General features: G+C 36.9%; 1 protein-coding gene across 4 annotated transcripts in view; it reads right to left on the reverse strand.

Annotated features, from left to right (window-relative positions):
• The window catches only part of DTL (denticleless E3 ubiquitin protein ligase homolog (Drosophila)), a 67,104-nt gene that overhangs the window by 15,459 nt on the left and 25,812 nt on the right, over positions 1-25,833 (reverse strand). For 3 of the 4 annotated variants that reach the window (XM_011975786.1, XM_011975785.1, XM_011975787.1), the window contains 8 exons: positions 25,440-25,505; positions 23,382-23,494; positions 21,499-21,572; positions 20,072-20,175; positions 19,679-19,783; positions 16,192-16,304; positions 10,196-10,285; positions 7,693-7,828 (listed from right to left, as the gene is read on the reverse strand). In XM_011975786.1, coding sequence (XP_011831176.1) covers positions 7,693-7,828; positions 10,196-10,285; positions 16,192-16,304; positions 19,679-19,783; positions 20,072-20,175; positions 21,499-21,572; positions 23,382-23,494; positions 25,440-25,505 — 801 coding nt within the window. The remainder of the gene's footprint in view (positions 1-7,692; positions 7,829-10,195; positions 10,286-16,191; positions 16,305-19,678; positions 19,784-20,071; positions 20,176-21,498; positions 21,573-23,381; positions 23,495-25,439; positions 25,506-25,833) is intronic. The other variant, XM_011975788.1, reaches the window with a different exon arrangement.

The following is a 25,833-nucleotide window of genomic DNA, read 5'->3' on the forward strand; positions in this document are numbered from 1 at the left end:
TTTCATTTCACTTTTACATTCTTGTGCATTCCACAATTTTCTCTATGCCTATTTAGCATATACAAAGGTTATGTACCGTACCTTAAAAAACTCCAAAATACAAATGGATTATACTATATCTATGTACATGTTCTGCAATTTGCTCTTTTATTTTTATGTCTCTTCATGAAAGTACACATAGATGCACTGCATTATTTTTTACAGGTGCATTGCATGCCATTATATGAGCCTACACATTTAAATATGGCATGCCATTTTCTTTAGTACTTCATCTACTTAAGTAGACCAACTCCTTACTGACCTTAAGCAATATATGAGATTTGATGACATGGTAGCATAGATGGAGTTATTGCCCTAAATGCTTCCTAAAGTCAGTTCCTTTGAAGAATTATAAGGAGTCTACTAATAGTTTGCAGCTTCTTTCTTTATTTTTTGAGATGGAGTCTTGTTTTGTCGCCCAGGCTGTAGTGCAGTGGCATGATCTCAGCTCACTGCAACCTTCACCTCCTGGATTCAAGCGATTCTCCTGCCTCAGCCTCCCGAGTAGCTGGGATTACAAGTGTGTGCCACCATGCTTGGCTAATTTTGTATTTTTAGTAGAGATGGGGTTTTGCCATGTTGGCAAGACTAGTCTCGAACTCCTGACCTCAGGTGATCCACCCGCCTCGGCCTCCCAAAGTACTGGGATTACAGGCATGAGCCACCGTGCTAGGCCAGCTTCTTTCTATATGAGAGTTTGCCATCTGGCCTCAGCCTGCCTTTTCAGTCTTATCATGAACTTTGCTATTCTAGGATCTTGTTACAGGACACTACTAGTTGCTTCCTGAACAAGCTGTGTACTGTCACATTTCTTTGTTCATGTGGTTTTCTTGCCAAGTCAGCTCCTCCTTTGTCAGGCAGAAATTCTTCTCATGTTTCAAGACTCTGATGACAACGTTAACTCCATTGTGAAGAATTCACAACTTCTTTCCTCTTCTCCCACAGAGGAAGTAGGTTCTCAGAGTCCCTTGTTTATACAGCTAATGGCTGTGTGCTACAGTTTTTGAATATGCCTCCTAGACTAGACTGTGAGCCTACAGGGCAGCTAACAATGGTTTATTCATCTTTAGGCCCAGTGCTCCTATAGTGCCTAGCAAGGAATTATTAAACAATGTTTGTTAAGTTTCATTACTGCTGACAAGGATACAGGTGAGGTTCTAGGCATCAGAAAATTAACTCCATAATTATCCTGTTGACTTGTGAGACTGCAGCAATTGAGACAGAATAGGTAAGGTTTCCTTCTCTTTAGGATAAGGATAATCAACTTTGTTACTCAATAATGCTTAAACCAGAGGTTCTCAATCCTGGCTACATAACAGACCTACTTGGAGCTTTGTAAAAATACAGGTACTTGGCCTCCACCCCAGTCCTATTGAATCAATCACTGGGGATACATGGACTTGAAAAGCTCCCCAAGTAGCTATGATGCATAGCCAAGATTGAGGACTATTGGTTTCAGCAGTGCTATGAGATCTCTGGCTAAAACACAGGGAAAGAGCGGTAAGCAATAAAGCAGGTGCCGGCTGGGAACAGTTGGGCAGGGGAAAAGAGGCTGTGTCTTGGCACTTAAACCCTTCCAGTTAATGTGTTAACTGGGGGATTTACAAACCAGGGCCAGAAGTGAAGATATGCACCCCAGGATAGCAATGAAAGGTTGGTGTGGCAATTAGAAGCTTGGGAAAGCAGGGGAACATGATTTTCAAGATGGCAATGTGATTAGAAGCAGTAAATCTGTGGCTGGAAGCTGGCTTAGAGAGTCGAATGGTCAGTGTGCCAGCCTTTGTCACCCATGTCAGGTTGTTGCTTTGTAGTGCTCTTCAGAGTAACCCTAGCATCACCCATAAATGGGGTAATCTAGGCATAACTCTTATTCCGATCTTAACCTGAACTTTTGCCTTGCTTTGTTAGGTTCTAAAGAAGGCAGTGCTGCAGAGTGGTTCCGAGCATGTGTTCTAGAGTCAGACTGTAAGGGTTCAGTTATAGACTCTGGTTTTACAACTTCACAGCTATGAGATTTTAAGCAAGTCTAACTTCCTTGACCTTCCATTTCAGTTGTTTTCATAATTAAATGAGATAATCCAAGTAGGTCCTTAGAACAATTATGCTAGGAGTCAATAGTGGCTAAACGTTGTTATTATTACAACTCAAATTTGGTCAATATGTAACTTTTTGGTGACTTGGCTTCTAAGAATAATTAATGGCACACTAAAAGTACATAGTTAAAAGCCAGATACTTTTCATCACAAATTTTAAAAAATGGTATAGTCATTAACACAAGAATTCCACCTTTGGGAATCTTATTTTAATGGGAAGGGGGACCCTAAATTCAGGGAGGAAAAACCTCCAACTTTTAAAATATTGGAAACAAATGTTTAACTACAGTAGAATAGCTAGGTAAATTATGGAACATTTACTCAAGTATAGTATTTTAAATAGTGTTGCAAAAAAGATAACATAGAAAGTACTTAAGGCTGGGTGCTGTGGCTCATGTTTGTAATCCCACCACTTTGGGAGACTGAGGTGGGTGGACTGCTTGAGCTCACGAGTTGAGCCTAGCCTGGGCAACATGGTGAAACCCCACCTCTACAAAAAATACAAAAATTATCCAGGTGTGATGGTCAGAAGTCAGAAATAAACCCTCACATTTATGGTCAATTGATTTTTGGCAGATTTTTACTAAGGGTGCCATGACAATTCATTGGGCTAAAGAATAGTCTCTTTAAAAAGTGATGGTGAGAAAGTTAAATATCCATATGTAAAAAATTAATTTGAATGCCTAATTCACCATAACACAAAAATAAACTCAAAATGAAACACAAGCCTAAATTAAAAAACTAGAAGAAAGCACTGGAGTAAATCCTTGTTACCTCAGAATAGGCAGTAGTTTCTTTGATTTAACATCAAAAGCATAAGTGACAAAAGAAAAAACAGATAAACTGAACTTCATCAAAATTATAAAGTTATATGTGTCTAGAGACACCATAAGAAAGTAAAAACACAACCCACAGAATAAATCATTTCAAATCATTACATGATAAGGGACTTAGGTCCAGAATATATAAAGAATGCTTACAACTCAACAATAAAAAGACAAATAACCCAATTAAAATATGGGCAGAAGATCTGCATAGACATTTTGCCAAGGAAAATATATAAATGGCCAATAAGCACATGAAAAGATGTTCAACATCACTGGCCATCAGGAAAATACAAATCAAAACCACAATGGGATACTAATTCACACCTGCTAGGATGGGTACAGTGAAAAAGACGGACAATAACAAGTGTTGACAAGAACACAAGAGAAATTGGAACCTTCATTTTAGGTGCTGAAAATATTCTAGAATTAGATTGTATTAATGACTACATAACTCTAAATATAGTTGACTCTCTGTGAGTTCTGTATGCTGGGTTCCACAGCCATGGATTCAGTTAACCACAAATTGAAAATATTAAAACAAAAATGTGAAAAAAGATGGTTGTGTCTGTACTAAACATGTACAGACTTTTCTTTCCTGTCATTATTCCCTAAATGATATAGTACAACAACTATTAGTATAGCATTTATACTGTACCAGGTATTTTAAGTAATCTAGAGATGATAAAAGCACATGGGAAAATGTACATAGGTTATAGGCAAATACTACAACATATATAACGAATCTGAGCCTCTGTGGACTTTGGTATCTGTTGGGGGTTCCTGGGTCCAATCCCCCATGGACCCTGAGGGACAACTGCATACTTAAAGGAACTGAACAGTATCTTGATTTAACCAAAATCATGACTCTGTATTAGGAGGATGAGGAGTATGAAGGTTTGATAGTGGTGGGACACAGGAAAGGGAGTTAAATCCTCATGCCACAAAGGAAAGAAGTTAATAAAGCTGAAGATTGCAAAAAATAAATAGAAATGCACAAAACTATTTAGAGGTCTAGACATACATATCAAAGAATCAGCAAAAAGATTTAAAAGAGGTTGCCTCTGGGAAAGGGAAACTATGAGGCAGAGGGTCTGTGGACTGCTATTTATCTTATTCACTCTTGTAGAACTATCTGACTTAATATAAAAATTAGCCGGGCATGGTGGTGTGTGCCTGTAATTCCAGCTACTCGGGAGGGTGAGACAAGAGAATCGCTTGAATCTGAGAGGCAGGGGTTGCAGTGAGCCGAGATCATGCCACTGCACTCCAGGCTGGGAGACAGAGTGAGACTTCGTCTCAAAAAAAGAAAAAAAAAAAAAAATTAAAGAAAGCAAAGAGCAAAAACAAATAAGGCAGCACTATCAAAGACTACAGAAACCAGACTTAGAGCAAAAGACTCCTCTGAAGTCTAGTTCTGCATCTTATAAGCAACTAAATAAGTCATTAGAAAAATGGGCCTGTATATTTTCCCTTTCTCACCTTCAATTCCCCATTAACCTTAGGCCTTGATGGCTGAAGTAAAATGAATCTTTAAGCTTAAACCTCAAGCTTAAAGATAATAAAGTCTGAAACAGTCACTGAGAGAATATAAGAGTAAATGGACAGGGAAATACGATTGTTGGCCAGTAAGAGTCAACTTCAGGCTAGCAGTAATTAATTGAAAGTGAGCATTCCACATGGTTGTGTGTTTACCATGTAAGTACAAATTGATACCCTGAGGATCCACTGTGGCTGGCTCATTGCTTGAAGATTTTTGCTCTTGGTTCACTGTTACTCTCCTCAACATAGTCTCTGTCAATTTGTGGTGATTAAAAAATCCATGTACATAATCTTTCCAATACCTTGGTTTCTCAGTTTCTTGACCTCCTTCTTCTATAATAATCTTGTCCTTTCACTTTCCTAAGCCACTTATTCTTGATCTTATTATTACTAATACCTGGAAATCTTCCATTATCTTAATTTCAGTCATCCCACCACTTATTTTCCTAGCTCCCTTTAGTATTTCAATTCCAATAATCTTTTATCCTCAATCCATTGATAGTACCACATTTACACTATCCCTTGGCCCCATTATGTCCTCACTTCCCCTCCTGACATAGTTTTGCTGTTTCCCCACCTGAATCTCATCTTGAATTCTCATGTATTGTGGGAGGGACCTGGTGGGAGGTAACTGAATAATGGGGGCAGGTCTTCCCCATGCTGTCCTCATGATAGCGAATAAGTCTCATGAGATCTGACAGTATTATAAGGGGGAGGTTCCCTGCCCAATCTCTTTCTTTGTCTGCCGCCACCCACATAAAATATGACTTGCTCCTCCTTGCCTTCTGCCTTGATTGTGAGGCCTCTCCAGTCATGTGGAACTGTAAGTCATTAAACCTCTTTCTTTTGTATATTGCCCCGTCTCGGGTATGTCTTTATCAGCAGTGTGAAAATGGACTAATATGCCTCCTTACCAAGGTTATATCCTATAGTCATAATCATCCTCTTTGCATCCACCCTCAACTTCCTTCTTCACTTGCATTGCTAAACCACATCCCTGGTTAAATCCAGCTCCCTACCTACAGTATACTTGTACTTGCATAGCAAACACAGAACCATGTGGAGTGCTCACTTTCAATTAATTACTGCTAGCCTCAAGTTGACTCTTGAAGCCCAACAATCATATTTTCCTGTCCATTTATTCCTCTATTTCTCTCAGTGACTATTTCAGACTTTCTTATCTCTTCTAAAATCTCTACTCCCTTTCTCCCTTATCCTTATTCACAGTTAATAACCCTGATTCACGTTTTAACATCAGAACAGAAGGAAGCTTCCATTAAGTTATGGCCATCTCATCTCTCCACCTCTCTCCCCACCATCTCTCAGTAGGCTACCTGCACCATGCTTATATATTCCACCTTTTCTCCAATTACTATGGATCAACTATCCACGTTCCTGGCAAAGGCCCACCCTTCTACTGCATATCAGATAGTATCCCCTCATGCTTACCATTGCTCCAGCAAATTCCCCTGCATCAATTTCCCCCTCTCTATACGATCCTGCCAATCACTGCGAAATGTTATATTCCTATTTAAAAAAAACCCAGCAAACTTCAACCCTGCTTCTTTCTCCAGCTACCACTTCACTTCTCTTCTTTCCTTTATAACAAAACTCCTTGAAAGAACTGTCTATACTTGTAGTCCCCAAGTCATTCACATGAATGACACCAATCAGGCCACCATACCACCAAAATGACACTCATTAAGGTCACCAAATAACCCCTACAACTGCCTAATCCAATGGTCAGTTTTTAGGCCTCATCTTATTTGGTATGCCAGAAACATCAGATCAAATTCATTCCTCTCTCCTCTTATTTACTTGGCTTCCAGGGTACAACACTCTCCTAGTTTTTCTCTTACTTCTCTGGTTGTGGCTGCTCAGTAGGCTTTAATGGTATTTGTTACCTCCTCAACCTCTACACACCGGGGTACCCCAAGACACCAGGCCTAAATTTTTCTATCTATACCTATCTTCACCCTGTGTGATAATGAACCTCACATCTACAGTCTCAACCCTGAACTGCAGAATTGAACATCTACATGTCTCCCTGACATGTACACTTGGGTGTTTAATAATCATATCAAACAACATGTCCAAATGGAACTCCAGCTGTTACCTCCCAAACTTGCTCTTCCTGCAGGGATATTTATCTAGGTTAATGAAACTCCATCCTTTTAGCTTCTTAAACAAAACCTCTGAAGTCATCCTTGATAACTCTCCCATATAGCCCCACATCTGATCCCTCAACATATTCTGTTGGCTCTGTCTTATAAATATATCCAAAATTGAATGACTTCTCATCATAGCTTCTGCTACTACTCTGGTCTAAGTCACCATCATCACTTCCTGGATTATCTCAATGGCTTTTTAAAAGTAGCTTTTTGCTTTTATCCTGACCACCTTACTATTTATCCTCAACACAGGAGCAAGAATGGATCAAGTTAAAAGTCAAATTATGACACTCTTCTGCTCCAAACCCTCTGGTGGACTTCTGTCTATCAACATAAAAGCCAAAATCTCACAAGAATTTCATTTTCTACTACTATTCCCTCCCTTTCCTTTGCCTGCTCCAGCCCTAGGGGCCAGCCAAGCTAGCCTCTCTGAGGAAGAGAAAATATGCCAAGCATGCTCCTGCTTTAGGGCCTGTGTACTTTTATCTGCCTTGAATACTCTTATTTAAAATATCTACATGGCTTACTACTTCACTTTCTTTACTCAAATGCCACCTTTTAATTGAGGCCTCCCTGGTCACCTAATATAAAATTTTGATAGCATACTTTACCCTTGCCCTTCTCCCTTTCCTATTTCCTTTATTCCTAAGCCCTTATTGTTATTTGACACAGTATATATTTTACTTTTTTATCTTGTTTATTGCCTCTCACACTAATATGTTAGCTCTATTTACATCTTCAGGATTTTTAAAATTATTTTGTTCATTGCTGAATCCCTAGCAACTAAGAACATGGCCCAGCACATACTGGGTGTTTAAGAAATACTTGTTGAATAAATCCACCACTGTAGTACCTTGTATAAATGATAAACATGGTAGTGCTTGGGAAGTACTTATCAAAAAGAATGAATGGCAAGAAGATACCAAACATACCAAAGCAAGATCAAATCTAGCTTATTACTCTGTACTATAGGATTAAACTAGTCAAACCATAAAAAACTTGGAAAGTACATGATATCCTTACCCAGGCCAGGTCTTGACTCTTTTTTCTTCTGAGAGGCCCAACCCACCATGGAAAATTTATCACTTCCTGGTTTCTCCTCTAAGCCTCTATTCAAGCGCCAGATTTTTAGTGTATTGTCATCAGAACAGGTAGCAATCTAAGAGGAAGCACCAAGAAGGGAATTAAGAAATTTTAATCAAAGATTCACAATACATTAAAAAAACAGGTGTGTCTTAAGGACTTGTGACTGGAGAATTATTTTGTCTAATAAACAGGATATAGAAAATAATATCTGAAAGATCATGTACATCCATTTCTTGCTTTCAGGAATCATTCCAGATTTCCAACAAAGCTGACTCTTTAGTTTCTTCTTCATATACATTCTACTAGTATGTCTTTTGTTAATGGTCATTTCTTATCTAATCTAAAGTTCTGCTATAAAACCTGGCTCTTTATTATCTTCTGTATAAATACAAAATATGTAATTAAGACACCCTTTTTACGCTTCTGTTAAATAATCAATCAGTATATGTTACCAACATACAATTTCTACAATTTTCTTCTGAATTCTGCATTTTGTGCCACATTGCTAAAGTAATGGCACCATTTGCAAGATCAGACTTGGCCCATGTCTCTAGTAGGCTGTGACAAGTAGAAGGAAACCATTCCTTTTGAGATTCTTTTTCAGATAGGTAAAGGAGCAATCTGGGAAAACAACAAGTTCACTAGGCTGAAAGAAGTTAAAAAATAACCTTTGCCCCTTTAAAAATATCTGACTATTCTCGATCTTGGTCCCAAGCCTTTTATGGCAGAGAAAGTCCAGCTTGAAGAGCTTGTGGCAAATGGCCACTGCTACCAGAGCTGTTCCCCAGCATTTGTTTATATAATTTCTCTATTTCAGTCACTAAAGAGAAAGAAAAAAAGAATACACGTTCTCTTAAGTCTTGGCCCCCAAGAGACTGGCAGCTTTTTCCTTTCCTTACTGGGAGGCCAAAAGAAGATACACATATTTAACTGTTCAATATGAAATGTTTGGAATCTCACAGTTCCTCTATAGTTTATTAACAATAGTTATTTACAGAGCATCTACTGTGTGTCTGGTAGTTTACATTCTTTATCTTATTTAATTCTCACACTCTAAAAGCTTTGTACTCAAATAATCTCATATGCAAAATGGGAATAAAGTTATTTGCCCAAAGTAACCACAATCAAATGGAGGAGCTAGAATTTAAACCAAGCTTTCTCTTATTCTAAATGTCAGACATTAAAAACACAAAAACAACACAAACCATATCCTACTTTCCTAATTCTAGGCTTGGGATGAAATTATTTTTAAAAGACTTAAAAAAGTAGCCAATACATTAGTATAGATAAACAGCCCTGGTATTTTCTTTGAGCACAGGAAATAAGGATAATTAATATATGATGTCTGAGATGCATAGGGGTAAGGATAATATATGATGATTGAAAAAAGATAACATAATTAACTGAATAATTCAAAAATCATTCAACTTAGTAAGTCCATGAAGATGCAACACTCCATGTTAAAAGTAGACATTTCACTAGAAATTACATGGAATCTCAGAGATTAACATGTAATTTCGGGTGATTAAAGTAATGACTGAAAAAAAAGAAAAGGTCTGCCATGAAGTTGAGCACAGAAATGGTAACAAGAATAAGGAGAAATCCACAGCAATACTGGAAGCTAGCAGGGATGCCACAAATAGACCAGACCATGAGAAGTTTCTGGAAGATAAAAAACAGATGGGAACAATAGGCAACAAAACCTCAAAATGTCATACGTGAAAGGGGAGACCTCTACAGAAATAAGATGTCCTGTAAAACCCAGAATAACTCAAAGACCAGAGGCAATGGGGGTTGGGAGAATGACCGGAACTTGAGCTACTATTACATGAAATTCCAATATATACATAGGTTTTAATGTTTCTGGCCTTTCTACATTTTAGGGGTTTTTTTGTTTCTTAAAGTGTCGCTATAAAAAAATTAAAAGGTGGGCATATTGTCTTCTTTCTGGAGTATCTAAAACATTTCAGACCTGCTTACATAGCTTAGCAACAGATAACCTAACATGTTAAGACTTCACAGTAACCATTTTGTTAGTCATATGTGAAAACCCAAATGAGGCTATCAAGATGTTACCTTTAATATACTACATTGATAGTATCTAAAAAGTAAAAAAGACTAGTTCTCACCTTAGATTGTATTTTTATCTTAGATTTTAATAGAAAACTTTAATTAAGTTAACAACTTAATTCTACATTTAGGAAAGAAATAACTCTATGGAACCAGAAATCTATCCTTATTTCACTGGGCATAATACCATTATGGTATGGGTAGAGAAAAGCAGAATATGCTTGAGTAATGTGAATATAGATCATGGATGGCACCTAGATCTTTAAAATCTCAAACATAAAAATTTATATAATTCTCAAAACAAACCTTAGAAAAACCTATAAACCTGTGATCTACATTTTAAACCAACTATAGAGATTCATTTACAAACCTTTGTGAAGTCAGACGGACACCAGCACACAGACGTGACCTCTTGAGAATGACCCAGGAGCACAGTAGGAGGTTGCCAGGGTGTGGAGACCTAGTCCAATCAAAAAGAAACAAGTCAGCAAAGCAATGTTAGATTTCGCAGATAGAGGCCTCTGAATTCAGAAGTGTGTCTTAGAAAGTTTTAGGATTGTTACCAAAGGCCACTAGACCTGCCTAGATATAGTTTGGGGGAAAAAAAAAAAAGATTTCCAATGGGCAATGAAATATTTCTGTTACTGATCTGGGAAAACACAATGAAAACAGCCAAAATAAGTAAATATGAGCTTACACACAAGGATAGTTCTTATTTCATATCAGGACAACCTAGCCATATATATTTTGACTAAAATTCAAGACTGGCATTGTCCCTCATTCCTTAGGTGGTAAACTTTCTGCAAGGATGTTATCCATCCTTAAGTAGTCAACTTGACAACTCAGTCCTGTTTTTACACAGCACAGACATTGTCAGATCTCTAGTCAGCTACTTCTAGGAACACTAAATTAACTGTGAAACTTGCAGATTTCCGAAACATGCTACCAGCTCTCTTGGGACAAAACGACGGTCTTCCTTCCAAAACAAGACCGTTCTCTTGTCCCAACAGAGCTGGTCAGTAACTTTGACCAAAACCCAAAGTTATACTCCTTCATTTTGAGTTGGATAACCTTCATTCTGAAGGGATATAAACTATATTTTACATGGCACTTTGGTATCCTTTCTGGAAAAACATTTTTTTCCTCTAAAACTTTATTTCAGTTAATTTTCTGAGAGAAGTTTTGAATTTTCAAGTAAGTGTCACTCACATTTTAATAAATTTTAATGTAGAAAGAAGGGTCACATTGTACTGTCCTGTACATGTGACTAAGAATCGTATTTTTCCATCATCAGGTGCCACCAGTTATGTGCATTTGACAGCATCATACAGCTGACTCATTCAAGAGATGTCAATCTCTTTCATAGGCCATGGGAATTAATCAGCACAATAAGGAGTACAAACTCACATAACTATTATTAGCATGTGTATTTCAAAAGAGCAAGGAGGTTGGGGCTGAGAGAAGTTATTCTCTTTCCATTTTCCTGAGGCTCTGAATCATGGCTCATTTGTATGAAGAAAGTGGAGGTGACTCTGGAATGATTATTTGTGGGAATGACTACGTAAACTTAATAGATTCCCCATATTATAGTTAAGAGATCTGACACACTGATTGATAAGGTTATTCAACTCAATCATTAAATGGTTTAAATGGTACATATGCAATAATTCAAAAAGCAAAAGAATACAACGAGCAGAGTCTAACTTGTCTTGCTGAGTAAATTAAAATTTAACAAAAAGGAGGCTTTTTCCATATCCACAGGAACCTCACTTACTGCCTACTCCTACAATGGCACAGAGATAATTCGTTCTCACAGGTAAAATATTTTAGAAAAGACTTTAAAGATCGTCTCTAACTATCCCAGCAGTCACAGAAATTTTCCTTTCCTCTTCCATTTGGGAAGGCCCCAGTCTATTAAGTTTCTCTTCACCCAAGGTCCAAACAGGTCTGGTAGCAGCAAATTAAAAAGGAGAGGAAATCCTCAAGTCCTACTGAGCATCCCTGGTAGAAACACATTATTCTCTTCCATTGGTTCACCCTGCTTATTGCCTCTAGCTTTTAATTTCATGATATTGGTCCTTCCTCAGTTTCTGTATTATAATACCTAGAAGAACCTAAATGTGTACACCAAGGATTAAAATAAGTTTTCAAAAAACCCCCGAAATACCCACCAATAGAATATATGCACATTTTTGCATTTATCTATAGGGTTTCAGAGAAAAAAGAAACAGACCCATTAGAAAATCATTTTGGAATATGATAACAAGGTATCAATGATGACACTAAAAGTCTAATCCAGGCACTTTACATAGCATTAAAAGTGGGGGGAAGGTTCCTCAAAAAGTTAAACAATTATATGACCCAGCAATTCTATTCTTAGGAATAGAATTCTGTTCCTATACTCCCAGGAGAATTAAAAACCTATGTTAAACAAGAACTTATACACAAATGTTCATAGCAGCTTTATTCATGTCAAAAAATGGAAACAACTCAAATATCCATCAACTGATGAATGAATAAACAAAATGTGGTCTATCCGCACAATGCATATTACTTATATAACATGGATGAACCTTGATGATATTAAGTAAAAGACGTCAGACACAAAATGCTGATTTTGTATGATTCCACTTATATGAAATGTCTGGAATAGCAAATCCATAGAGACAGAATGAGGTTTAGCAGGTGTTGGGGAGGAAGAGGGGATTAGAGAGTGACTTAACTGTTAAAGGACACAGTTTTTTTTCTGGTGTGATGATGTTTGGGAGTCAAATAGTGGTGATGTTGGTACAACACTGTGATTACAATAGTAAGTACTCCATTGTAAACTTTAAAATGACTAAAATGGTGAATTTTATGTTATATGAATTCTATCTCAATAAAGAAAAGTTGAGGGAAGGGCATGTTATGGGTTAAAATGAGAAACAAATGTCTAACAAGTTTTTATGAACTTTTATGCTTTGATAGTTTAAGACTATCCTAGGGTATAGTATGACTACTTCAAGAAAGATTCATTTCTTCTAATGAGATTCAGGTGACTTTTAAATCCTTCATTTTTATTCAAATAAGTTTTTATTTATGTCCCTACATTATTATAAGAACATTATCATAATTACATAACTTCATTTTTTAAAGCTTCCTTTCCCTTTTAAGTAGGAAGAAGACTATTAAGTCTAAGAGACATTTATATCCATGCATTTTGGAGATACTCAAACACAGAAGACTGTCCTCTCTTACATATTCTACCTTTTGTAAAATAAAGACTTCAATTCAAGGCACAAGGAATCCCAAAGTTAAATCTCCTAGAACTATGAAGGTACCTCTAGAAGTAAATGGCTCTAACCTACAGATCTCATAAAGTTATTCTGTGTACTGAAACATACAAAGAAGATCAGCACTTTTTCTCACAAAATCTCTTCTCTGCCCAGTTGGAAACCAAGTCTAATCTTTATTTCTGCCATGAGATCATTTACACTTCCTAAAGTGTCAGGCTCAACGTTTCACCAGTCAGTGGTAGAATGACTATGCCAAATCAGTTTATTTATAACACTTCGATGCTATTCAGTGGCTATATCAGAAACAAACCAGAAAAAAGAGGATGGGGTGAGGGTGGGACAATAGTTAGGAAATAAAAAAGAAAAGGTATAATATTAAATCTTTTTAAGTCTTAGACCTCAATATCAGTCTGAATATATTATATTTCCCCTTTGCTGGGCAGTAGTGAGGATTAAAAAGCCATTCTTTTCTGTCTTAAGATACAAAACTCCCTTCTATTTTGTTTTCTTGTGCCCATGGGCTTTTGGCTTTTTAGCACAGAACAAATTCCAATACTTAAGATGATTCTGACTATTTAACACGTAGAAGAGCAATCTAACAGCCTGGATATTCAGCTTGAATGGAATTGCTCTTAAAATACTCCTCCTCCTTTTTTTAATCATGGAAAAGAGAAACTGAGCCACCTCACTAGGCAAATTCAATTTTAGGAGGTGCAAGCTTGCCAGGATCTCAAATATCAGAGCCTGTACACCGAGTTATGTGTGGACAGGCAGAAGAACATCACATCTGAACCACGTCATTCAACAGTGACATGTGATCCAGCCTAGGAATTAAAAAAGGGTGACCCATGTATGTGGTAGCCACTGATTGGTTGTCTGAAAATGGCTTAGAAACAACGGCCAACTATATTTAGTGTATATCTTTAAAGGCAGGAAGTATTCCCTCAACCTTCATTCCCTGAAACAAAATTTTAAAAAGGCCTTTGCGCTAGAGAAGAGGAAGGAACTTTAAGAATTGTCAAGAAAACTTTACACACATACACATAATATATAATTGTACACATAATTATGTATATATATAATTTAAAAATTTATTAAGAATTTTAAAACTGTATCAAGAAAACTATATAACACACACGTAATTGTATACATAATTATGTACATATAATTAAAACTTATTAAGAATAATTTAAAAAGAATGATCAATGCATATTTTTTGAATTATTCTTTACATGCTTTTTGTTATGTTTGGAAAAAAATTTTTTTTTTTTTAAGAAGAAACAAACTTTAAAAGATACAGACCTGTGGTAGGAATAAAATCCTCTAGTTAAGTTGGGAGCCAAAGTAGAGAAGGAAACACAGGTAAGACAGTGAGCAAAGAAGAAAGGAAAAAGGTAGCAAAATAAGCATTAAGACCAAATTTGAAACTGAAAATTTAAAATATAAGAGCATTAGTGCCAGTACGTAACATTGTTAAAGTTAAAATCTCAAGTAAGAAGAATACTCTAAAAAGGAAACTCCATCTTGTGATGGAGTCTCAAGTATATATTTTATAGGCAAATTTTCATTTAAAAATATAACGAAAGAAATATGCTTGTAGAAAAAGGCACGCCCAACATAGAAGCATCTTAGATAGAGCAATACCTCCACCTTGTGACTATTTAGGATATTGTCACTAAAATTTTAATAAAGCAGTGTTGCATTTTCGCAACTCTAGTTATATAGAAACCCCTTTTTTTTGTACTTCCCTCAGGACTGGAAGAAATTAAGCTGAAGAATTATGCTTCATACTAAACAGGTTTTACCCCGTCCTAAAAAAAATTAGCAATATTACTTTCTAGAGCTTGGCAGGATAAAGAATGATACAACTTTCTCTTGAGAAGGGTTTGATACTATCAAAACTATGGGATCTATGAAGTTTTAGACGTTATGACTTTAAAACCCAAAATATGTGAACTCTAATCATTCAATTCACCAATGTCAAAGACATTAATGAAGTTACAGGGAGATCTAGAAGATAACTAATTCTTAGTCATGGGTAAACAATGCGTTAATGATCGTTCTCTGAATTCCCAGAACATTTCCATAATTAATTATTCCTTCAAGAGACAGTTTTCAGTAATAAGTGCTACCTGTTGTGTAATATTTTTATTTTCTCCACTGGGCTTCAAATGGACAGCTTTAAATTTCTTAGCTTACAGTAGACACTTTAGAATTACTGTTATTAAAAAAAGTTAATTAAAAGATTATTGGTCAGGCGTGGTGGCTCACCCTGTAATCCCAGCACTTTGGGAGGCCGACTTGGGCAGATCATGAGGTCAGGAGATTGAGACCATCCTGGCTAACATGTTGAAACCCCATCTCTACTAAAACTACAGAAAAAATTAGCTGGGCGTGGTGGCGGGCACCTGTAGTCCCAGCTACTTGGGAGGCTGAGGCAGAAGAACGGCATGAACCTGGGAGGCGGAGCTTGCAGTGAGCCGAGATCATGCCACTGCACTCCTGTCTGGGTGACAGAGCGAGACTCCATCCCAGCAAAAAAAAAAGATTATTAAATAATGCTATTAAATATATAAAAATCTGAGAAAGCAGCTATATCTACTTGTAGCCCGAAGATCAGCTACTTGTAACAAGAGAATAAAGATTAAATTAATCACACAAATAGTTTTGAGTTTCTGTTTTGTGCAAGGCTCCATGGGTGATTCAAACACAGGATCCTAAGGATCAAAATACTGTATTCTGAACGAGAGTTTGAAAACACAGGGCAGAAAGTCAGTACAGCATATTTTCCAGGATGCAGGAACAAAGTAGTTAAGGGTCTTACTACCCTCTGAATCCTCAATTCCTAATCATTTGTGAAACAGAGGATACAAATTGTCAATTTCTGACAAGCTATGGCCCTGAAAGTGTCATACATTCTGTAGCAGAGTAAGGTTTCAGCTATATTAAGAGCCAAGAGCAACCTTTACTAAATATCTGACGTAGGAATAGTACAGTATGTGGTTACATTAAACTTACCTCATATTGGACAGAACAAATATTTGCAAGAATACTTCAGCCTAACATTTGTGGGTGAAGTTTAGCAGCTTACCTTCCATATGTAGGCAGCTTCATCACTTGAGCCACTGACTAAAAACTGGTCATCTGGACTAAGGCTGGATTTTACATAAAATGTAGAGTTCTGGTGTCCATTGAAAATAGCCACTGCCAGAGGAAAAAAAACAAATTACTTGGCTCTTGTTATTTCTAGTGGTCAAGTGGATATAGACAGCATATATATTCTAGCAAGTTTTATCACTGTATTGCCTATTGAAGCAGATGGTCTAGCTTTATCCATCAAATACAAGGGAACTGGACACTGGCAGAAAAACAAAACCCTAGAAAGAGGCTTTAGATTAGATCCAATCTCATGAACTCAGTCTGAATACTTGGTATGAAAATGGCGATATCAAGAGAAAAAAATTTGATGAAAACATTTCTTAAAAAAAGAATGCAGCCAATGTGCAACTGACAGTAAAACACCTTTATAAGACCCTCTCTCTCCAGCCCAGGGTAGGATTTCTTCCATTGCATAATATATTAATCTAATTTCCCCTTATACTTCAAGCCTCTTGAGGATAAATTTTATGTCTTACTTTTTCTTCACTAGATTTTATAGTGCTTTGAACAGAGTAGATCCTCAAACATTTGTTCCATGAATAGGAAACAAACAAACAAACAAAACAGTGAAAAGTATCATTTGAGTTCTGGTTAAAACTTACTACTAGCTTATCTGGGATGTGAGAATCATTTTAATCCAGCATTTTAAGTAGGCTGAATGGTGGAAGTAGCTAGTGGGGTAAACTATGTTCATATGCTAGATTAGGTTTAGCCTTCTCACTATCAGTGGCAAAAGGGCAGGTAACCCAATCTAGCATACATTCTTGATAGGTTCTTCTATCCTAAGAAGGTCAAAACCTGAGGCCTCTGACATTAGAACACTACTAGGAAATACAAGAGAAAAATCTCAATGTTTGGAGAATTTAAGGATACCTTTAGGCAGGAAAAAACAATCACACTCCAGAGAGAAAAGTATTAGTAGGGGACTTAACAGTTTTCCATAAGTGCTTACAGGAATCTCTTCCATTTTCTAGAATAAAGCTGGAAAAGAACTTTGTATTTATAGCTTTTAAGGAAAAAGCTATGCAGGCATAGCAAATACTCCTCACATCAGATATTTTTACTGTGAAAGTGAGGCAGTATATGAATCAATTTGTATACACCTATTATCACTGCAAAATAAACAAGTTCCTTTATTCTGAACATTGTTTTAAAACTGTAATTTTTAATCTTCCTCAACTCTGAACTATGAATGGAAAACTCTAGCCTGAATTTCCCACTATACCTGTAAGGATTTATTGCCCTCTGCTGGTCTAAGAAAGGCTGGTATGATATGCACTGTAAATGTTTAAACCTTGCTAAAAATCCTCCTAAAATGCATATTGGCTTTAATGAGCTCAATTTAATCTTGCAAAGTCATCCTCATGAACATCACTTAATATAACACCATAAATACAAAGCATGGTAGATCAAGTATCAAATCCAAGATCCTTTCAGAAGTTTTGAAAAGGACAAGTAATTACAAGACGTTATACACACACACACACACACACACACACACACAGAGTTGTCAATTTTTTTTTTTTTTTTTTTTTTTTTAAGACAGGGTCTTACTCTGTTACCCAGGCTGGAGTGCAGTGGCAAGATCATGGCTCACTGAAGACTCAAACCTCCCAGGATCAAACGATCCTCCTACCTCAGCCTTCCGAGTAGCAGGACTATAGGTACATGCCACCACATTCAGCTAATTTTTTGCATCTTTGTCAAGACGGGGTTTTGCCATATTGCCCAGGCTGGTCTTGAACTCCTGGGGTCAAGCGATCCGCCAGCCTCGGCTTGGGTTTATAGGTGTGAGCCACCATGGCCAGCTGTCATTCAATTTTTAAGGAACAAATTGATCTATTAATCTATTTACCTATCTATCCATCTGAGCAAATGAAATTAAATAGAAGCACACAAAAGGTTTACTAAATTATTAGCAAAGTGTTTGACGGCAGGACACTAAACTCAAGGCCCTTTTCAGTGCCACACTGCAGCAAAAATTATATAGAAAGAGCTCTTGTACATCTGACAATATAATCAGGATTAGGTTTTATCTTTCAAGGAAAGATTTTCGATTAACTAAATTAGCAGTTCTCCAAGCTCAGATTCCATTAAGGAAAGCAGCAAAAGAAACACCTCTTCCCTTTTCTAAACATTATTGCTCTTGCTTAGAGAAAATCAGACCCAGTGCAAAGCATCAGAAATGCCGACTATGATACTGCCACCAATACTAAAGTCCTAATAAGATTGCTTGGAGTGACCTTTGGAAACTTCTTTAAGATCTCAGCTAAAATGACAAGTTCTGGGCCGGCACGGTGGCTCACACCTGTAATCTCAGCACTTTGGGAGGCTGAGGTGGGCGGATCACGAAGTCAGGAGTTCGAGACCAGCCTGACCAACAAGGTGAAACTCCGCCTTTACTAGAAATACAAAAATTAGCCAGGCGTGGTGGCGGGCACCTGTAATCCCAGTTACTTGGGAGGCTGAGGCAGGAGAATTGCTTGAACCCAGGAGGCAGAGGTTGCAGTGCGCTGAGATCGAACCACTGCACTCCAGCCGGGGCAACAGAGAGCAAAACTCCGTCTCAAAAAAATAAAAAATAAAAGATTAAAAATAAATAAATAAAATGACAAGTTCTGTACTTGAGGTTTCTTGTTTATCAAACCATTTCACTTTAGTGGAAACTGGGTAACTCTGAGGATTGGTTATGGAATTCAAAGTGTTTTTGAAAGATCTATAGATGAGGAATAACCAGGCTACTAAGATGTAGCTTAAGAAATTGATGTTCTTAAAAATAACGTAACCCAAATAACTCTCTTAAAGCATGCCTGAGGCTGGTGATTTGGAAGAGGGAGGGGAGAAGATTAAGAAAAGAGGAAAGCATGCTTGAGAAACTTGGGTTTTCTTTTTAAAACTATCATTTATTAGTTGTAAGTATCAGATTCTATTTTTATAGTTTTGAGGGAAAAAAAAAGGCGAGGCTGGGGAAAACATCTAGAAATAAAAGGGCCTCTCTTTAACATTAAGGAGAAGGCTGAGATAGGCTAAAACTATTTTGGGGGTCTGAGAAATTCAGTCCCCTAATTTTAACCAGCAGCCCCTAAAGAGGACAAAAGCTGAGCAGAAGCGCTTTGTCTACTCCACAGCTTATTAAATCAAAAATTGAGAGAATTCTAAATATAGGCCAAAGGGTATAATTTCAGGAGATATTCTCTATTAAAATAAAATTAAGTCACCATGTAAAGCACAATTCAGCTTACTTATGAAATCACAAGGAATGTACACTTATGAAATTATCACCAGATGTAATCGAAGATATCAAAGTCCTCATATGGCTTAACAAGTTCAGTTTAGAAGAAAACCCATTGAATTATCATTACCAAAAAAAAGCCCATAATGGTTTCCTGGTAAGAGAATTTGAATGACTAATGTCTTACCTGGAGAAGTCTTCAACCCAGTCATATTGAACATGTAGATGTTATCGTCTGTGCAATTAGCAAATAAAGTAGAGCCAGTGGAATCCAAAATCAGACTTGAATATCCTGGAAAAAGTAAACTTAAGTTAGCATGTCCTGATGATGGTGAGTAGATTTGAGGTAGAGACAAAACGTACAGACAAAAATAGATCGTTCCTTAAGAAGAATCATCAGAATTCTTTGTCCCCAAAATATACACAAACCAAAAACATTCTTCTGAGTTTTTATCTTTTGAACTTCACATATTAGAATTTTTCATATCAATGTTACTGGAAACTAGCCTAATGTTTGTTTGTTTTTTTTTTTTTTAACAAAAACTCATATCTCCCCCAAAAGACCTATACAAAGGCTTACCAAGTTTTCGAGTGCTGCTACCTGGGTACAGGAAAGACTTGGATGCTATAGGTTCTTGTCGATAAGCAGTATAATTCTTACGTAAATCCCATACTTTGATTATCCTAAAAACCAAGGCAAATAAATATTTTGTAGACCTTCTTCCAACCCCAAACAACTTCAATTACACTAAATGTGAAATGACTTAATCTAACTCTTCTGGCACATTAGCTAGGTACAGTGAGGATACTTAATTGGGAAACAAATCAAACTATCTTACACTGTTGTCTCCAATACCAGGCTTATAATTCTGACAGAACGGAAACAGATGTGATTTGACCCAGTGATGGGTTACTGGAGTTTACTCTAAGGGAACGGAAAAGGAAGATGAAGGTTGAGTGCCGATAGTAATTGTTCCATTGTTTTTAGAAAAAACTCTTCCTAAGCCTTAATATTCTGCATATATCCTTTGATATCATAAGTAGTAAGTTCTGTCCCTGTGGTTACATCTCCGTACATAACTCCTTAAATAATCTAAACAAATTGTTCCATGAAATAAAGTATTTTTTCATTTCATCTACTGAGATAATTGTCTTAACCCTCTACTTCTAGCATGAAGGCAACTTGAAAACACAGACCTGATATGAAATGACAGTATTCTTGGAAACAAACAGAGCAAGCTTTCACAGTCATTCACAAGCAGAACTAATAACTTTTAGATAATCCTTCATTCCTGCCTGATAATTTGGTTCAGAGGGTTTTAGTGCCCAGAGGACACAAGTTTGGTAAGCCATCATATTTTAAATTAAAAATTTTAAGGGAAGGATGCCTTGAGAGATATAATAGGAAGGAAGCTTAAAAAGAGAGTCTCCATTTGCAAAGAATTTATATTCTACAAAGCAACCAACCAACAAGCATCACAGAACAGACTTATTTGGAAGCCAAGAATTCAGATTAATCATGGATGATAGGTATGTGAAAGTCATTAGACCTTACTATCATCAATCTAGTTAGATTACTCCCAGAAATGTTAATTACATCCCCAGAATCAGATTTCTTCTTTTAGGATATTCTTAAACCTGAAGAAGATAAAACCCGAAGTAACAGAAATTTTACTCTTCAAAATGAGAATTAGTGACTAAATTATATTGCATAAGGCAAGCAAGCTACCCAGCCAGCTTTTCTAAGATAGCAACAGCAGCTACCACTGCTCTTACGTGCTAGACAATGTGCTAAGCGTGACACATGTATTCTTTCATTTAACTATCCTTCAAGAGTCCTTCAACTAGGTATTTTCCAATGTGATCTACAGTTCCTTTTCTCATTTGGGGTACTTGCTGTGTTGACAGTTGAAAGCGCACACATTCAATTATAATGAGACTATGTGACTGTACCATCACAGCTCAAAAAAAAGATCTCGTCGGAAGAAATAAGAAATAGACTCTTACCCATCCACAGCTCCTGCTGAGACTAATGTATTCTCGTCTTGAAAGAGGACCACAGTAACACTTTGCTGGAAATCCTGATAGCACAAGAAAAGAAAAAGAAGATTCTATCTTGAGCATCATAATCTTTACCATCAAGAGAACGAGGTGCTAAAAAACGACTTTTCTCCCCAGACTGACTTAGATGAAGTCTTCTCTAATGAGCTCAATCAGATATATATGCTGACCAAGAGGTAATTTTAGCAAGGATCATTAAGTTTTAGTATATAATACTTCAACTTGTACTCAAGAAACAAACTGGTGACTAAAAGATTTTGCTTATCTGAGCCTACTGCATCTAGTTAGACTCAGCCCTACTAATATGCTGTGTGTATCCTTAGGAAACTTACTTAACTTTCTTGTGCTGGTTTAACCTCTAAAATGTTGCTCTACCTAGATTATCATACAGGAGTATCAAAAGAATTATGAATAAAAGATTATTACATGTTCTCTGAAAAAGAGGCCCAGTGGAGTCTTACCTCCTAATTGCTATTACCTAACAAGTTATCTTGGCTCAGAACCCGATTAAATGTCTGAAATGTTACTCATTTTAACTTCATACGGCCTCCACTATCTGCCGCCATTCATGCTTGTGTCCTGTTCATGGTGTATGGTTTTAAGTCTTAATGTCTTAGCAGTCATACTTCCCCCAAAATATTAACTTGTACCCTACATACCACGAATATGAAAAAAAATTAAAGTGAGAAAAAGGGCAATTTTTTTAAAGAAAAAGGATATATCATGGGCATTGTTTGAGCACTGACTGTAAGTTATTAGAGTGGTACTATGTTCTACCCATGTGTTTCTCAATACATTTGATAATATTTTGTCAAATGCTTAAAAATAAGCTGGCCGGGTGTGGTGGCTCACACCTGTAATCCCAGCACTTTGGGAGGCTGAGGTGGGTGGATCACGAAGTCAGGATATCGGGACCATCCTGGCTGACACGGTGAAACCCCCTCTCTACTAAAAATACAAAAAATTAGCCAGGCATGGTGGCGGGTGCCTGTAGTACCAGCTACTCAGGAGGCTGAGGCAGGAGAATGGCGTGAACCCAGGAGGCGGAGCTTGCAGGGAGCCAAGATCGCGCCACTGCACTCCAGCCTGGGTGACAAAGCGAGACTGTCTCAAAAACAAAAAACAAAGAAACAAAAAACAAAAAACGCATCTCTCTGTAGTTTGTATTACGAAAACAACAGGTATTTTTCCCCATAGAAGACTGCATCACAGTACTTAATATGCTTCCTCAAGCTACTCCTCCCCGACTTTTCCTAATGAATTCCACTATACTATAGGGGTGTGTGTCTGTGTGTGTGTGTGTGTGTAGAGAGATTTTTAGGGATGAGACTCAGTAAGGTGAATTTTTAACATGTGCCTCAGGCAACTCTGATGTACATAGTATTTGAGGTGACGGCTATCTCAATTACCCTGATTTGATCATTATACAGTGTGCCCCCCCAAAATATGTACAATTATGTTATTAATTGTTAAAAATGTAGACACTGAAATTTAAAAAAAAAATCATCACTTGAAAGCTTAATGGCATGAGACAACATGATCTTATGTTTAATTCAATCTAATTATTTAAAACCAAAATAAATTTAAAGATATTTATCAACAAGCCTACGTATATTTTAATTCCATCAGTAATATAGGTAAATGTAATTATAATTCAGAAGAACTAAAAATTAGAATTTGAGAACCACAAATGTAGGCACTGAATAAGCAATAAACCATTGATATCAAATGAAAATCATGAAGATTCTCATTCACTTAATCAATAGCCTCCCATTTATTCTATCCTACAGATAAGATCTGCACACATGTATACATCTGTAAAACCTTACCACAGAAGGAGCAAGTCCTTTTGAATTCTGTTTCTTCTTGGGTTTTGAAGGGGTTTGCTTGTCTGAGGTATTGTGAGCTCCACTGATTTGATTCACTTGCCTATAAAACCCATCTGAAAGATATTCCAAGGAAATTTAGGTTTCAGGATTCTTACATGCTGAATACAACATGTGTACATAAAACTTCAATATTAAGTGATTTTTGACCAAATTGGTGAAATTAGAAGCCAGCAGAGCCAGCTACACTACATCTCCTGTGGTGAGACTATAATGTATAAAAAGGGAGAGATGTTTTAACAGCTTTAATAATTGCCAAAACTTGGAAACAACCAAGACTCCATCTCCAAAAAAACAAAAAACAAAGATGTCCTTCAGTGGGTGAATGTATAAACTGTGGTTCATCCAGACAATGGAATATTATTCAGCACTAAAAATAAATGAGCTTGATAAAGCCATAAAATGACATGGAGGAAATGTGACTAGGGGAAGTAATAAGATCAGCGGTTGCCAGGGCTTAGAGGGAGGTAGGGATGAATAATTGGAGCACAGAAGAATTCTAGAGTAGTGAAACTATTTTGTATGATGCTACAATGGTGGACGCGTGTCATTATACATTTGTCAATATCCACAGAATGTGTAATACTAAGACTATATAACACTAATGTAAATTATAAACTCTGGGTGACAGCATGTGTTGATATAGGTTCACTGATTATATAACAAATGTACCACTCAGGCATAGGATGTTGTCAGTGGGGAAGCCTGTGTGTGGGCAGGACAGGGGCTATATGGGAACTCTATACTTTCTGCTCAGTTTTGCTGTGAACCTAAAACTGTTCTACAAAATAAGGTTTATTAAAATTTTTCAAAATAATTTTATTATCTATTTCAAAATAGCTAGAAGAATGGGAGGCCAAGGCAGGCAGATTGCCTGAGGTCAGGAGTTCCAGACCAGTCTGGCCACATGGTGAAATCCTGTCTCTACTAAAAATACAAAAACTAGCAGGGCGTGGTGGCATGCACCTGTAATCCCAGCTACTCGAGAGGCTGAGATAGGAGAATTACTTGAACTCAGGAGGTGGAGGTTGCAGCGAGGTGAGATCACGCCACTGCACTCCAGCCTGGGTGACAGAGTGAGACTCCATCTCCAAAAAAACAAAAAAAAACTAGAAGAATTGTAATGTTTCCAACAAACACAAAGAAAAATGTTTGAGGTGATGGATTTCCCAATTACCCTGATTTGATCATTTCATGTTCTATATATGTATCAAGATATCACATATAACCCCCAAAATATGTACAACTATGTTATCAATTTTTCAAAATGCAGAAACTAAATTTTTAATAAATTAACTAAACGTGAACAGTGAGATAATCATCATTGTCTGCTTAATGGCATCACAAGACAACCATGAGTTTATGTTTGAATTCAATCTAATTCTTTAAAATCAGGCTGGGCATGGTGGTTCACACCTGTAATTTCAGCACCTTGGGAGGCCGGGGTGGACAGATCACTTGAGGTCAGGAATTTGAGACCAGCCTGGCCAACATAGTGAAACCCCATCTCTATTAAAAAAAAAACAAAAATTAGCCAGGCATGGTGGCGGGTGCCTGTAATCCCAGCTACTCAGGAGGCTGAGCTAGAGGAATTGCTGGAACCCAGCAGGTGGAGAGTGCAGTGAGCCAAGTTCATGCCACTGCACTCTAGCCTGGGCAACGGAGACTCCATCTCAAAAAAAATAATAAAATAAAATAAAAAAATAAAAATTCTTGAAAACCAAAATAAATTTAAAGACATTTACCAGTGAGGCTGCGTATTAATATTTTTAAGTCCATCAATAATGTGGGTAAATAGCATTATAATTCAGAAGACAATATGAGATAAATACGTGAGTGTAATACTTGTAACAATGACAAAGATCCTGAGATCTGGAACAGTGAGCAGAAATGGGGAATTATGAGTACACGCCCCCTGGTGGTAATCAGATGAAATCACTAACTCTTTCACTCAAAATTAAGTACAGGGTAATCCCAAATCTCTCAGAATTAAAATCTAACCTTTTTTGTTGCACCTGGTATCCCAGACCATAATGTTGCCATCTCTTCCACCTGTACAGAATACAGCTGTGCGGGAAATAAACAGATTATTGAGAGGTTAACAAAACCAGTAAATGACACATATATTTCAATTTAAATTTCCTAGACTATCTATTATGTGCTAGGTACTGTATCTGGCACTGGAGTCAAACATTTAAAAATATATGGCTCAATAACAAATAGGAAAAAGGATTACGAAGAGCTTGAGATACTAATGTTGAACCAAAACTTTATAGAATCACCCCTCTGTAAATTTTTTAAAACCCATATAAAATATATAGTGGTTATAGTAAGAATGACAAGCAACAGTCAAAATACAGAGTGCTTATTATTCTAAATGTTAGCTACTATCCCA

This window comes from Mandrillus leucophaeus, unplaced genomic scaffold (genome assembly GCF_000951045.1).
Source record: "Mandrillus leucophaeus isolate KB7577 unplaced genomic scaffold, Mleu.le_1.0 Scaffold159, whole genome shotgun sequence".
Taxonomy (NCBI): domain Eukaryota; kingdom Metazoa; phylum Chordata; class Mammalia; order Primates; family Cercopithecidae; genus Mandrillus; species Mandrillus leucophaeus.